The sequence below is a fragment of the Odocoileus virginianus genome, chromosome 12, assembly GCF_023699985.2.
Source record: "Odocoileus virginianus isolate 20LAN1187 ecotype Illinois chromosome 12, Ovbor_1.2, whole genome shotgun sequence".
NCBI lineage: Eukaryota > Metazoa > Chordata > Mammalia > Artiodactyla > Cervidae > Odocoileus > Odocoileus virginianus.
The window spans coordinates 41,625,704-41,640,158 of record NC_069685.1 but is presented as its reverse complement, the minus strand read 5'-3'; the positions used below and the strand labels follow the sequence as shown (position 1 = coordinate 41,640,158).

Genomic DNA, 14,455 nt, shown 5'->3' with positions numbered 1-14,455 from the left:
CACCAACTCAGTGTTCCTATTCACAACACACATCTGTAGTGGCCCCTATTCTGAAATAGGATGTAGATAATACATAACCAGACACATACTTTCTTTTAAAAACCCATTTAATAGTACCTGTGTGCTAAGTCACTCCAGTCATGTCCGACTCTTTGCGACCCTATGGGTCATAGTCTGCCAGGCTCTTTTGTCCATGGGATTCTCCAGGCAAGAATACTGGAGTAGGTTGCCCTGCCCTTCTCCAGGGGATCTTCCAACCCAGGGATCAAAACCTCAACTGATAACTTTATTTTCTGCCTCTCTGAGAAAATGGAAAAAAAGAGAACACCCCAGCTTCCACCCCACCCTGCTAGCTCACCTACTGCCCCTCTATCGCAGAAGCAGGAGCAGAAGGAGCTGTCCGAGGTGCTGGCCAGGCCCCAGCTCCTGAGCTGGGGTGCCACCCTCTCACGGGCTCCAGGATGGGCTCCAGGACCCCATCCTTCCCTCTCACCTAATTCTTATCTTGGAAACAACACCCTCTGTCAGCCCCATCTCCCTCTCCAGGACCAACCCTCATCTCATCCTCCTTCACAGGACTGGTTCTCAGTTGGGGGAGGAGATGCCCCCAGGAGAAATTTGACAGTACTTCTCCATGTCTCATGTTGCATGGGGGTCCCACCACCAACAGTCATCCAGCCCCAACATCCACAGTGTTTTGCAGAAGGGCCCCATGTCTGCCACTTCCAACTTCACCCCCAACCTGCATCTAAGCTTTGTCCAGGTCACCCCCACCCTGGGAGCAGCAGTCAGCCCTCGGGGCTCATGGAGTGTGACCCATCAAAGCACTCAGCAGTGCTGTCCCTTTGACTCCCGGGATCAGACGCTGGCCTGTCCACCTCTCTTCTGGCTACTCCTCATCTCCTGGTAGTGTCCCAGCTCAGCCAACCTGTCTCTTCCCCTGCACTCACTCCCTGGTCTGGGGAGTCCATGCACTGCAACAAAAAGATCCTGCATGCCACATCTAAGACCCCATGCAGTCAAATAAATAAATACTTAAAAAGAAAGTTGTATGTTGAAGACCTAACTTCAATGTGACTGTACCTGTAGAGGGGCCTTGGGGGGTGGTAATTAAGATTAAATGAGGTCACTGGGGGACCCTAAACCAATAGGACTGTGGCCTTACAGAGGGAGAGACACCAGGAATGCTCGTGCACACAGGAGAAGCCATCCGCAAGCCAGGGGAAAGGCCTCATCAGAAACCAGCCATACCAGCACCTTGATCTTGGTTTTCCAGCCTTCAGAATTGTGAGACAACAAATTTCTGTGGTTTAAGCCCTCCGTGTGTGGTACTTTGTTACAGCAGCTGGAGCAGACTCATACAGCTCCCAATGTGAGTCACTCCCTTCCTGAGGTCTTCTCTGGACACCTCATGGAGATGCCAGTGTCTCTCCCCTGACACTTTATCCTCCTGCCTTATTTTGCCCCCTAGCATGTCTCCATGCTCAGTAGTCTGTTCAGTTTGCTCACTGCAATCGGCAGAATCATGGACCCCAAAGGTGTTCACATCCCAGCCCCCAGAACCTGGGAATATGTTAGGTTACATGGCAGAGAGAATTAAATGTGTTCATCAGCTGAGTTTGAACTATATCATCCAGTGGGCCTCTGTGATCATAAGGACCCTTAAAGGTGGAAGAGGGAGGTGAAGAGGAGAGTGGGGGTTGGGATATGACTTTGAGAGAATGGCACAAAGAGGCGAAACACCACTGGATTCAGAGATGGAGGCCGGATGCGGGTGCAGGATATGGGTGCTGAACCCCCAGGAAAGGCAAGAACACAGCCAGGAAAAGGCTTCTCTCAGAGCCTCCACAGGGCACCCTCCCCAGGAGACCCATGCCAGCCTTTGACCTGCAGGAGCCTGAGAAGAAGGCATTCAGCACACACTTCTAAACACTCTATGTTCTCGGACCAGGACGTCTGCAAGAACCAGCGTTCCTACAAATTCCATGATCTTCCTGTAAACAGCACAACTACATTGCACTCCAGTATCAAAAGCATTAACTCGTTACATATAAATGTCTAAAATATATAACTATTTTGGTAACTTCCTGTTGAAATTTCTTCCATTTTTTAAGAAATATACTTAGAAGCTCATGAACCAGCTGTGGCCTGAGCCTCTCAACCTCCAGGAGGTCCCGTCTGGCAAGTCAGTCCATACACAGTTGGGACCATCAGGACCTCCCCTCATCCCAGCCATTATTCCCCCTGTACCAGCCCTGTGTCTGGCTCTGGGCACATGCTGCCCCTCTAGCCTTGAAGTCAAGCCTCACTTCTAATCAGGGTGGAAAACTCAGGGAGGAGGAAGGGGTTTACTCTGGGCCAGCCAGGAGGCTACTGGAGTGGCTACCAGGGCCAGGATCCATCAGAGGCTGGGCACCTATAGATCTTATTTCTCTGGCACACTGCCAGGCCTGGGGTGGCATATTAAGAACCATTGTACTTGGCTCATTTACTTAAAAATAAAACCCAACAGCTGAGGTTTCTGAGCAGGGCGCCTCTCTGCAGGACCAGAGGGTCGCTGCCTTGAGCCAGGCCAGACCTGTATGGCAGGATTGCCTGCCAAGGTGGATCACCCCTGTGAAGCGAGGAAGGGTGGGGGTGCTGGGGAGTGGCCTGGGGGTGTGGTCAACACTGCTGCCTCCTTCTCAGGACCCAGGAGTCAGGGCCACATCTGCACAAGTGGGTTATTTTATTTTTATTTATGTTTTATCAGACTCGGAGCTTCGGAAAGCCTTGGCAAGAGCATGGATCCAGAGTCTAGCATCTCCCTTCACCAGTTCTGAGGCCATCAATCCACAACCCCAGGGGAGGCCACTTTCCAAGACCAGGTGCTATAGCCCAGAACCTCGAGGATCATCCATGACAGCAACCCCACACTGGTCTTTCCTCCAACCTTCCTGCAGTATCCATGTCTCTGTAGACCACTCAATTCATGTTGCTTAATAGCTTCCTTTAAACTGATGCACGTTTGAATTAAGTGAATTTGCTTCTTAAATAAGTGATGTATTGATACGCAAGATAGGAGACCTCTATCCTTTGCCCAAAATGTTAATCGATAGAAAATGAAAAAGCATTGGGCTATTAAAGTCTAGCTGGATACACAGCCAGCCAAGGATGCTGAGCCTGGGGTGGCTCTAAAGGTAGATAGGCAAGTTCAGAGCATGCAAGAGGCATGCTGCCATTGAATTGAGACTGTCTGGGTACAGTCAGCAAGGTCAACAGAGGATGGATGGGGGACAGCCCTCAGGATGGCACTCTTCCTGTGCCCAGCAGGACCCTGAGCTTTCAGCAGTGTGGGCTTAGCATCACACTGGACACAGGGATGACGCCTTTCACTCAAGCCAACTCTTTTTGCCTCTACAAGGTTCTGCTGAGGTTGGTGTTTCCATCATCCCCACTTTACAGATGACGAGACTGAGACTAGAGGGGGTGACTGACTTTCCTTTGAAGTGGAGCCAGGTATGAACCCAGCCAGCCAACCCCTATGTTCTAGACAGAAGGCAGGGATCTCCACGGGAGTTTTCCTAACCCCAGGGGACACTCGACAATGTCTGGACATTTCTTGTGCCGCAGCTGAAAGTGGGAGTGGAGAGGACTACTTGTATCTACTGGGTGGAGGCCAGAGATGCTGCTCAACAGCTTACCAGCACCCTATCACCATGTGCAAAGATTACCTGGCCCAGATGTCAACAGCAATATGTTGAGAAGCCCTGACTGGGGACCCCCAAGGCAGGTCACAGGCTGAACAGGCATAGAATCAAGACTGTCCCAACCCTCGGGTGGCTGGAGAGATCATGTGCTGTCACCCCTTGTGGGTCTCATTTTGGTCCCAGAGATCTGAGTGAGATCATAAATGTGCTTTAAAAATCCAACCAGCTAGACGGAGGCACAGACGTCCGTAGTCGCAGATGAAGTCCAAGTGTTCCTGGCACACAGGACATTTATGGTGTGTGAGCATACCTTCCTAAGAGCACGGTCCCATGTCCTCCCTGATAGTCACACACCACTCTCCTCCTTCATGGCACTCTCCACTCACATAGGTTGGGAAGATCCCCTGGAGGAGGGCATGGCAACCCACTCCAGTATCCTTGCCTGGAGAATCCCCATGGACAGAGGAGCCTGGCGGGCTACAGTCCATGGGGTCGCAGAGAGTCAGACTGAGTGACTAAGCACAGAACCAATCACGTGGGGCTGGCCCCTGCCCAGATGCCCTTCCCCGATCCCTCACAGCTCACTCACATCTGAGATCAATCATCATAGAGGAGCTCCCCACCCACCCTCAGTGTCAGGGTCCCAGCATACATGGCCACTGTGGTCCTCTGGTGGTCAGAACTCAGGGCATCATGGTTACACTCCCTCTGGAGGCTCCAGGAAAGGGTCCTTCCTGCCTATTCCAGCCTCCGGAGTTGCTGGCATCCTCGGAGTCCTTGGCTTATAGATGCATCACCCCAGTCTCTACCTCTGCCTTCTATATTCTACATCTGTGTCCCTCTTCATCTCAGAAGGACATTATTGTTCTTCTAAATCACTGGACCAGGGCCCACCCTACTCCAGTACAACCTCACCTACGTATATCTGCAAACAGGGTTACATTCTGAGATTCCTGGAGGACATGAATCTGGGGAAATGCTATTCAAGCCACACCCCATCTAAAGTGGGACCCCGTCCCACCCACCCACTCTCTGTCACTCTTCCTCTTGGTGGCCTTTCTTTCTGTCTGGAGTTGCCCTGTTCACACCACTCGTTGCTCACCTGCCTCCCTCCTAGGACGTCAGCCCTGAGACGCAGGGACGTGCATCTCCTTTGCTCCCGCACCCTGACTCAGCATCAGGAACACATGAGGAGTGAATGATAAGGATAAGGAGATACTGCCTTCATTCCAGAGAACAAGAGAGCTTCAGCCTGCAGAGCAGTTTGCAAGCACCCATCTCACCATGAATCGGCCTCTCCCCATCCCTCCTATGACAGCTGGCTATCCTCCCTTCGAGAGTACCTGTGCTTTTTGAGAGCAGAACAGAAAAGCTGACCAAAGAGCAGAAAAGCTGTTCCAAGAGCTGGATGCCAGGCGGGAATGTCCCCAGTGGGACATGGGATATGGAAGTGATTAGAGACTTATTTTTGTCGAGTTACCAGTCAACGAAGGATAAACTGTCCTTTCAGAAAATAGTGCCGCACCTCTGAAATATGCAAATAGCTGAGCTGAATTGTAAATGCAATCACTCAGTCCCAGCAGGCTCCCAAGGTGGGGGTCACGGTCGCCTGAGTTATTCCCAGAAGCGGGGGGCCCCTGCTGGATCTGCAGAGTCTTTGGATAGAGCTAGCCCTTCCAGAATGAGGTCTGTTCCTCCCAAGGGAATTGCATGAGGGGTGTTTATCTCAGGGTGAAGCACTCCTGCCTTTCATCGCCCCAGATGCCAAGGCCCAGGACTGCACAGCGCTAACCTCGGTGACCGGAAGTGGCTTCGGGTGTTCTGACATGGGTGGTTGGTGGTTGGATGGGGTCGCAGCTAGACCAGCAGGCAGAGGAGCACTGGCAAAGAAGGGGGAAAAAAGCAAAACCAACATGCTGTTAATCTTCTCAGGGTGAGTGAAATGTAATTGCAGGCAGCTCCCATGTGGGAGAACGGAAAAAGCCATTCATGCCAAAAGCTCCCCCCGCTGGCCGTGGTTGTGTAAAAGCTTGGGCTCTGGCTGGGAGCACCAACTATTTTTTCACTTTCTGTAGTAAATCAACAACAGTGGGGGATGTGAGACAGATGCAGGGGGAGAGGCCAGCCAATTAATGACCTTGGGCTGGGGCGGGGGTGGGGGCAGAAATGGCCAACCAATTAATTGCTGCCATTCTGAAGCAAGACCTGCCAGGACCCGTGATTAAATCCTGAACGAATGGCAACTATTTCTCTGGCCACGGTGGCTTTGACTGCTGGGATCAGCAATGCAGGACGTTTTAACTCATAAAGCAGATTCGAGGAAGATGGAGGAGACTGATGAACTCGAGCTGGAAGGGCCCGGGAACCAGCGGGGAGCTACTTCTAGAATTAAAATTCACAATGACTAGGGAAATCTTTCTGATGAAACACACATGCCCTGCAAGTGGAATATCTTAGGCATCTTCAAAATGGAGCTGCTCGTGAATAAGAAGGGCTTGAAAACCCCTCTTGAGAAGTCAGCACCTTCTACACACACAGGCTCTCAGGAGTGCACGGACTGGGCCAGGCATACCATAGAGGTGAGGAGTGGTCCAGAGGGGCAACCAGCCCCTCGGTGTCCCCAGGAACCTTCCAGGCCCTTCTCAGACACCCATGCCCGCCCTCCTCCACCACGCTCTCCTGCAGGCTCCAGCGACCTGTGGCGTTCATCCTCTGGTCACTTGAAGGGCACTGATCGGGCATCCACCCCATGCCAGGGTTTGAGGCACTTGCTGTCCTCACGTGACTTGTGCTCTCATGTGATATTTGAATTCCCACACCAGGTGGGGACTGTTTGGACACCTCCCCAAATTCAGCTTCCCAGCTGTGACACCTGCCCACCGCCAAAGCAAGCACCACAGTGCAGAAAAGACAGTTCCACACAGAGGGGTTTGTTCCCCCTGCAGCCCAAGGGAACAAGGCAAACACAGGGTGACCACCTGGCGTTCTCTCCATCCTCCTCCTTCTCGCCCCTCCCCAGGCACCTCCTGGTCTCAACTCCAAAATTCTTCAATCACTAAAACTCAGGGTGGGGACTTCCCTATCAGTTCAGTAGTGAAAACTTAGCCTTCCAATGCAGGGGGTGTGGGTTCAATCCCTGGCCGGGGAGCTGAGATCCAATGGAGGAGAACAGAAAAAGAGATTCAAGCAAACAGCCCCCTCCACTCCTCATGGCCAAAAAAAGCAGAAGGTAAAACAGAAGCAATATTGTAACACATTCAATAAAGAATTAAAAAAAAAAAAACCACTCATGGTGCTCAGACTATTATTAGGATTTCAGCTTCCTGATCTGGGCTCCCTGCAGTGGATGCAGCCTTAGGGACAAGTGCCCCTTAGCAACCTGACAGCCACTTCACCACTCTTCCCACCCAATTCATCCCCCCATCACATCCCCTTAAGCAATACTCTGCTACAGACCTGGGCTTCCCAAAGTGTACAGTCAAAATCCTGGGAGGGGGACAGGATTGTTGGCAGAAAACAAACACAGCCTTAAATAACATTGACTCACACTGTAAGACTTACCCCCTCTTAAAGGCTGTCTCAATCCCCTGATTTCTTCAAGGAGAAAGTCTTGGTTTCATGCCAATATATCCCCCACACTTGAGAATCTCCCTTTTAACAAAGAGAGGGCAGGCTTCTGGCTCAAAGCCTCTGCTGACAGCCCTATCACGCTGGAATTAAAGAGCATGATTTTGTTTTCATTACATTCATTCACCCAGTCCCCTCCTGCTTACGGGTACGGTGGTGATTTGCAAATGTCTTTTAAAATAAATTTATTCTAAGCAAAAACAATCAATCGTTTAGAGAAAGATCCACTCACTCTCTCATCCAACAAATATTTCTGGAGCATGAACTGTGTGCAAGGCACCACCCAAGACCCTTGGCATTAGAACTGTGGATAAAACAGACAAAAATCCCCACCCTCAGATGAACAATGGAACAGGTGTGGTGCACAATTATGGCAAAACCCGGTACCAGTCATGTGAATTTCTGCAGTTTGAGAGAGCAGGGCCAGCAAGTACCTCTTCCCAGTGGAGGGGAAGTGGTGCTGGCAGAGCTGGTGGGAGGCAGTCCGCACCCGAGAGGTACAAGGCCATCACCTGATAGACCACAACTGGACCTTCTGTTATTTTAACTTGAACTTCTGACAAGTGCAGAAGTGCAGATCATTCTGAAGCAAGTATGCTTCTAGCAGCTGCCACACATAACTTCCTAAACAACCTTGAGCAAGCCCTGCTGTCTCACTGGCCCTCAGCTTTTCCATCTGTACAATGGACACATGGCTTTGACCTCTGATTGTGAGGGACTTGGGCTGGTTAGAGGGTCAAGTTAGAGGGAATTCAAACACATGTGTCTGAATTTTAAAAAGCAGCCAACCAACCCAAATGGAAACCTCCCCCTCCCATCGCCAGTTCGAATTCAGCCTCTGCTCCTAAGAGGTCATAGAAGGCAGAAGGGTTTGAACATATGACCAACTGAATGGGATTTCCTCTCCCTCCTCACTGAGCTTAAAGTGAAATTGAAAGTTGGTTGCTCAGTCCTGTCCGACTCTTTGCGACCCCATGGACTGTAGCCCACCAGGCTCCACTGTCCATAGAATTCTCCAGGCAAGAATCCTGGAGTGGGTAGCCATTCCTTTTTCCAGGGATCTTCTCAACCCAGGGATTGAATCCAGGCCTTCTGTATTGCAAGCAGACTCTTTGCTGCCTGGGCCACCAAGGAAGCCCACTGAGCTTAGAGGCTTTCCAATTCCACCTTCATAAGACTCACTGTGCCAGTTGCAGGCATGAAACCAGGGATGCTGTACTTGATATGCAGTTTAAGATATTTGGAAGGATGATTTTTGCCTATAAACATTTTTTCTTTCCTTGAGCATTAAACTTAGAAGCAAACACTCATGTATATACAGCATATGACTACACTGCATTTCCTTAAAGAAAATCCAACCCCCACCCCCCACCAGGTCTTATGAATTTGAATCTACACACACCATTAATAAGTCTTTGCTGAGTCAACAAGACATTTCAAGTAAAGGGCACTGGACAAGCTAAAGAGAGGCTGTGTGGGGTGTTGGGGAGGATGCTCTGCTTCTGGGCCCTGCTCCCCAGGGACAATCTTCCCTCCCCACCAGCTCCTTCAAGCCAGGAGAAGTGTTTCTAGGAAGCAGTCAAGGCAAAGGAATAAATCAATATAAGCAATAAATCAATTTTGTTGGGGTTTCTCCCTCTCCTTTCTAAACTCAGCTGAATTAGTATTGAGTAGAAGCTCCTAGGAATCCATATCCTATTTCTTGGATCTAAACCACAACAGACACTAGTGTAAAGGGCTATGGCTTTCTTCCTCTGGGAAGCACTCTCCTTGATGTTCTTCAAAATCCTTTAACAGAGGAATTTGTGCCAGTTTAAAGGGTGAGAACTGGTCTCAAAGGGCTTCTTGTGAACAAAGGTCAACCCCATTCCTACACTGTCCTCTCCTTAGGGACTGACCTGGGCTGAGTGCTAGATTGGGGCTCTCTTGTCATGTCCAGAAACAAATAGTGAATGACCCCTGGGTAAGACACTATGCTAGGCACATAGTCTGAGATGGGGATGCGAGATAAAGAGTGGGAGTGGCAGGAAAGAGACAGAACAGAGATTGTAGAAAGACAGAACAGTTGGGGTAAGGGAGGGTAAAAAAAGGAGAAGAGAGAAGAATTGATAGGAGGAAGAGATTTGGTAAAGGGATGAGGGAGAAAAGATTTTAAAAAGGAGAAAGGGGTGGGAAGAGGAGTAGGAAGAGAGAAGGGGGCAGGGAGGAGAAAGAAGCCAGGAGAAGGGAAGGGGAGAGGCTGGGGTGGGCCTGGGAATGATACTCCACTTTCCCGAAACACTTCATCATCTCCCATCAGGGTCAAGAAAGTCGGTCAAAGGTCCTGGCTTTTTCTGCCTTCAAGAATCCCGGCTCCTTCTCACCTTGATGTGCGGGAGGGGGGAGAACGGCTCTCAGCGCTGAGCTGGCCGTCAGGATGTTACACAACCCGACGTGCTGCCAATGTTTTTATATAATCCTCTACTTCTCCCCATAAAACAGACCATAACACCCTGGCAAACACACTTCAATAAAGCTGTGTGCTATTACCGGGGCACACCACCTTCCTGGAGATGAATCACCACCGGAATGGTCAAGTGACAGCTGAACTAAACTTTTCTCCCCTGTGGTTTCAGCTGAATAGGGAAGATCAGGAAAGCCAAGCAGCCCACCAGAACTACCTCCAGACAAAAACCCAGGAGTTCAGGGGTGGCAAGAAGGCACTTGGGAAGTCAGAGGATGCGCTACTCTCCCAGAGAGGGTGGGCATGGCTGCAGACAGCTCCCATATCCTGGGCATCACCAAGCCTCGGGTTCAGAGCCACTGCTCCGAGGCCAGCTGGGCATCCAGAAGGAAATCCCAAGAAGACCTCCACATCGGACTAAGTGACACGTGGAACAGGCCCTGTCTATGCAAGCTGGCTCCCAGACAGCTCCTGCTGGAGCCTGTTACTGACGCTTCCTAAAGAGCATTGCCAGGGGCTGCTGGTGCAGAAACCAGAATAGCACAGGACAGAAGGGGAAAGCCTACTAATGAGGTAAACATAAACTTCCCTCTTTCCTCCTTGCACACCAGCACAGAGTAAGCCCAGGGAGCAGAAGTTGCTTTACTCTGCTCTGCTGCAACCCAACGTGGAAAAGTACTCCTCCTCCCCCACCACCTGGCTCCACATTGGCCCTGACCCTCCTTGACTCCCACACTGACCCTCAGGGTGACTCACATCCTCTTGGAATGAAACAAGGAACCCACCTCCAGGAGCCATTTCCTGTAGAAGCTTCCAAGGACTCCAGGTTCCCAGGCACCACGGCCCAGGGCCCATTTAGGTAATTAATATCTGCCAAGCCCCTGCCAGGACCTAGATTCTATTTGTCCATGAGTCACAGGTTCACAGCCTCATACTCGGCCCACAGCACTTGGTTGATTGAGTCCTGAGCATCCCCAGGATAGGGAACTGAACAGCTCCAGTGGTTGGGACATAACTCTTTGCAACCCCCATGGATTGTAGCCCACCAGGCTCCTCTGTCCATGGCATTCTCTTGGCAAGAATACTGGAGTGGGTTGCCATTCCCTTCTCCAGGGGATCTTCCTGGCCCAGGGATTGATCCCAGGTCTCCTACATTGCAGGCAGATTCTTTACTGTCTGAGCTATCAGGGAAGCCCACTTTTCTCCATCAACATCTAAAGAACACCTCTGAAGGGCAGCATAGCCATCCTGGCTCTCTCCACTTCTTCCCTAAGAGAGGGGAGTGAATCTGGGCTCAGTCCTGATGCCCCACAGCTCCTGAAGCAGCACAGCAGACTCCCTTGCTTTTGGATCTGAGAACTGCCTGCTCTTAACACAGGTCCTACAGTCTCTAGAAGTTCTCTCAGTTCCTCGGGGAACAAGGCGGAGTCCCTTCATGCGTACTGGTGGGTTGGGATACTCAAGTGTCCTCTGGGCATGTAAGTGTATGCATGGCCGTTCAGGCCAGCACCCTCAGCTACACAGAGCCTGTATTCCCATCTGCCTTCTACCTGACTCACTCCCCAAGTAACAGGAAATCGATCCTAGCCCTGGTTGGCCACCAGATCCCTGGGGTCCTCACAGGTTGTAGCGCCAGGCACACAGTTCAGCGTCCCAAACCCGGAAACAATTTTTCCGCAACACACTCTGCCCAGCCTCTTTGTCCCGAGAGGGGCGCTGGCTCAGCTCACCATTCAGCTGGTTGTAGACTACCTCCTCCAGGTGGTCGAGGCGCTGCAGGATGGCTTCGCGCTCCGCCAGCGCGCCCACCTTGGCGTGCCGGCTGCGCACCCGGCGGTCGGCGCTGCGAACGATCTGCACCAGCCCCTCTGAGCGGTCCTGCAGGCGGCAGTACACGGAGAAGAGGATGATGCCCACGAACACCAAGATGTTGACCGTCAGCAAAGTTTTTATCTTCCTGGCCACCGCCATGAACGCGGTTGGAAGCTAGGGGCTGCCTCACCCGCGGGGCATCCCCGTGGGCCCGGTGGCCACAGGAGCCTCCGTCTGGCCCGCTGCTTCGGGGACCATGAGCCAGCCCAGCTCACCGCGGGCTGAGGGCTTGGGGTGCTGAAGGAGCGGGGCTGCGGGCCGGGAGCTGCTGGCAGGGGCTGCAGGCGGATGCTGCGGGAGGGCTGCGCGCTCTGCCGCCCGTGCCCGGGAGCTGTCCCTTCAGCACCACCCCGCGCCCTCTCAGCGCGCCCCTCTGCCTCCCGGGTTCCCCACGCGCAGGGGCTGCCCGGGGCCGTGGGCGCAGGGGGCACTCGGCATCCTCCTCAGAGGGGCGCGGCCCCCTCTCAGGGGCGGCGGGGAGGGCCTCGGGGCCCGGAGAAGAGAGGGAGGCGCGGGCCGGCAGGCGCTCGGTTGGTGTGCGGCTCCTACCCGCCCCGCAGCCACGGCGCCGGTGCGGAGTGACGCGGCCGCCCAGCTCATCAGCATGCACGCGGGGCCCCGTGCCCGCCCCCGCAGCCTGCCCCTTCGGGACCGCCCCTTCAGGGACCACCCCCACTCCACCCGACCCCACCCCACCCGGTGGGGTGCAAGGTCTGGCGCGCGCTCTCGGCGCCCGAACCGGGTGGGGCGGGGCGGGGCCTCGCGTTCAGGGGGACCCAGACCAAGGGCGTCCCGGCGGGTGCGGCGGGGTGGAGCGCGTGAACAATCTCTCCACACGCCCCCTCCCCAAACTTGACCTGCGGAAGCAGGATCTTGGGGAGTGAGTGTCTGGTCAAAGCGGTGTAGTCTGCGTGGATGAGCAGGGGTAGGTGGGAGGGGAGGGTCTTTGTGAGAAGGAGGGGGGACCGTAGGGTCAAAGCCTCCTTGGTGGTTTGTCTCTCCCTTCCTTCATTCAAATTCAATCAACCCTGGCCTCCCTCCCCTTCTCTGTCTGCAGGGCAGAGGGCTGGGAAGAGCTGAGTTCAAGGACTGGTGCACCGGGCTTGAGAGTCTGTGGTACCCAGGGACACCCAGGCAGAACCTCAAAACCCACCAGGAGGACGGGGGATGCGCAGGCTCTTGGGCGTCGGGTGCTGCAGGACTCGGTCCTCAGACCTCAGGGAGGAGCAAACCTGGCTGACCCCGCCTCCAAGTCAATCTCTAATACAGCCTCAAACCCGCGTTTGTTTGTTTGTTTGTTTTTCCAAACCCACGTTTTATAGGTGAGACAGCCGGGGTTCAAGAGAGTAAAGACCCAGCTTTGGACCCTGAGCACCGAGAAGGCAGGAGGCTCTATCTACTTCACATTTTCTCCCCAGTGCTTGATGCTTGGTGCTCAGTAAATATTTGTTCAGTGAATAAATGCAGGAACATTCATTAAGAGCTGATTTGTGTTGGTCGCTCACTACAAAGAGATGAATAAGGACCTTTGGACTTCAGGGAGCTCTTGATGTGTGTGCATGTGTGTGCATGTGCACATGTGTGTATACATGTATGTATGTGTGTCTCTCTGTGTGCACTTGAGTGTGTGCTCCTGTGTGTGTCCATAGATGTACATTTATGTGTTCATTAGTGCATTTGTGTGCATCCATATGTGTACATGTGTGTATTTGTCTGTGTGTGCATTTATGTGTGTATCCGTGTATACATTTGTGTGTATGTCCATGGGCATGTGTCTCTGTGTGTGTCCGTGTGTGTGTGTGTCCATGTATGAGTGTATAGGGGGACTTCAGGGGTCTTCCGGCTCTTAGTTCAGTGTTCTTTTTGCAAACATGCATTTCTAGACTTCAGTCATACCGGTCTATCCAGCTTGGAGGTTTTGTGCCTCTGGGTAGATTCTCTTGAGAGCTGAAAGATTCCTTGCTCCTCTCCCTCATCAAAACCCTCTTTTCTTTCTCAGGACATCCATCCAAGATATTCAGAGGACTATCACCAGGAAGGACATAGCCACTGGGACTTGAGGCCAGTTGTCCACAGGGTGCTCTCCAGATAAATCACTTCCTTTGAGAGGAAGCTGGATTCTGTTTTCATCATCATTCCAGGAGAGTCTCACAATGCAGCAAGTTAGATAAACACTGGTCTGTTTTTGATAAATAGCCATTCCCCTGTCTCTCCTTAAGAAATATTGTGTTTTTCCTGTTTATAAAATGCCAAGTTCTAGGATGCCTCCCCATTTTACAAGGATGGCTTTTGGAATAATAATACAAACAGTTAACATTTCTGCAGTGGTAAGATTTTGCCAGGCCCTGTTCTAGGTCCTTTATGGCCATTAACTGATTAAGACCAATAGCATTATAATACAAGCTGGCATAATCTAATTAAACTATGAGGAAACTGAGGCATTGAGAGGGCAAATGCCTTGCTCAAGGTCACATCAGGGGCAAAGCATGGATCCGGGCTTCAAGGCCAGACATTTGGACTCCAGAATCAAATTTATTAACCACTGTCACTCAAGAAAAAAAAAAATCAAGCAATTTTCATTGCATGTCTATTGAATGCAATGTTAAAGTGGTTTTGCTGGAGGAAACATAATTTTGTCCATGTAAATACGTTCTACTGCATTCTAAGGTTTAGTAGGATATGACGCATCCTATATGCATTAATATTTCGTGACATTTCATTTGAAATATAACCACACTGACTTGGGAAAGTTGGGGGGTGCTGCTTTGCAGGGAGGGGAATGCATCTAGTAGGCCAACAAGCTGGTATTCACTTGATTTTGTAA

General features: G+C 51.8%; 1 protein-coding gene across 1 annotated transcript in view; it reads right to left on the bottom strand.

Moving 5' to 3' along the window:
- Positions 1-12,307, bottom strand: part of GALNT9 (polypeptide N-acetylgalactosaminyltransferase 9) — a 120,105-nt gene extending 107,798 nt beyond the window's left edge. The window contains exon 1 of the mRNA XM_020905686.2: positions 11,490-12,307. Coding sequence (XP_020761345.1) covers positions 11,490-11,730 — 241 coding nt within the window. The 5' untranslated portion in view covers positions 11,731-12,307. The remainder of the gene's footprint in view (positions 1-11,489) is intronic.
- Between the last annotated feature and the right edge of the window lie 2,148 nt (positions 12,308-14,455).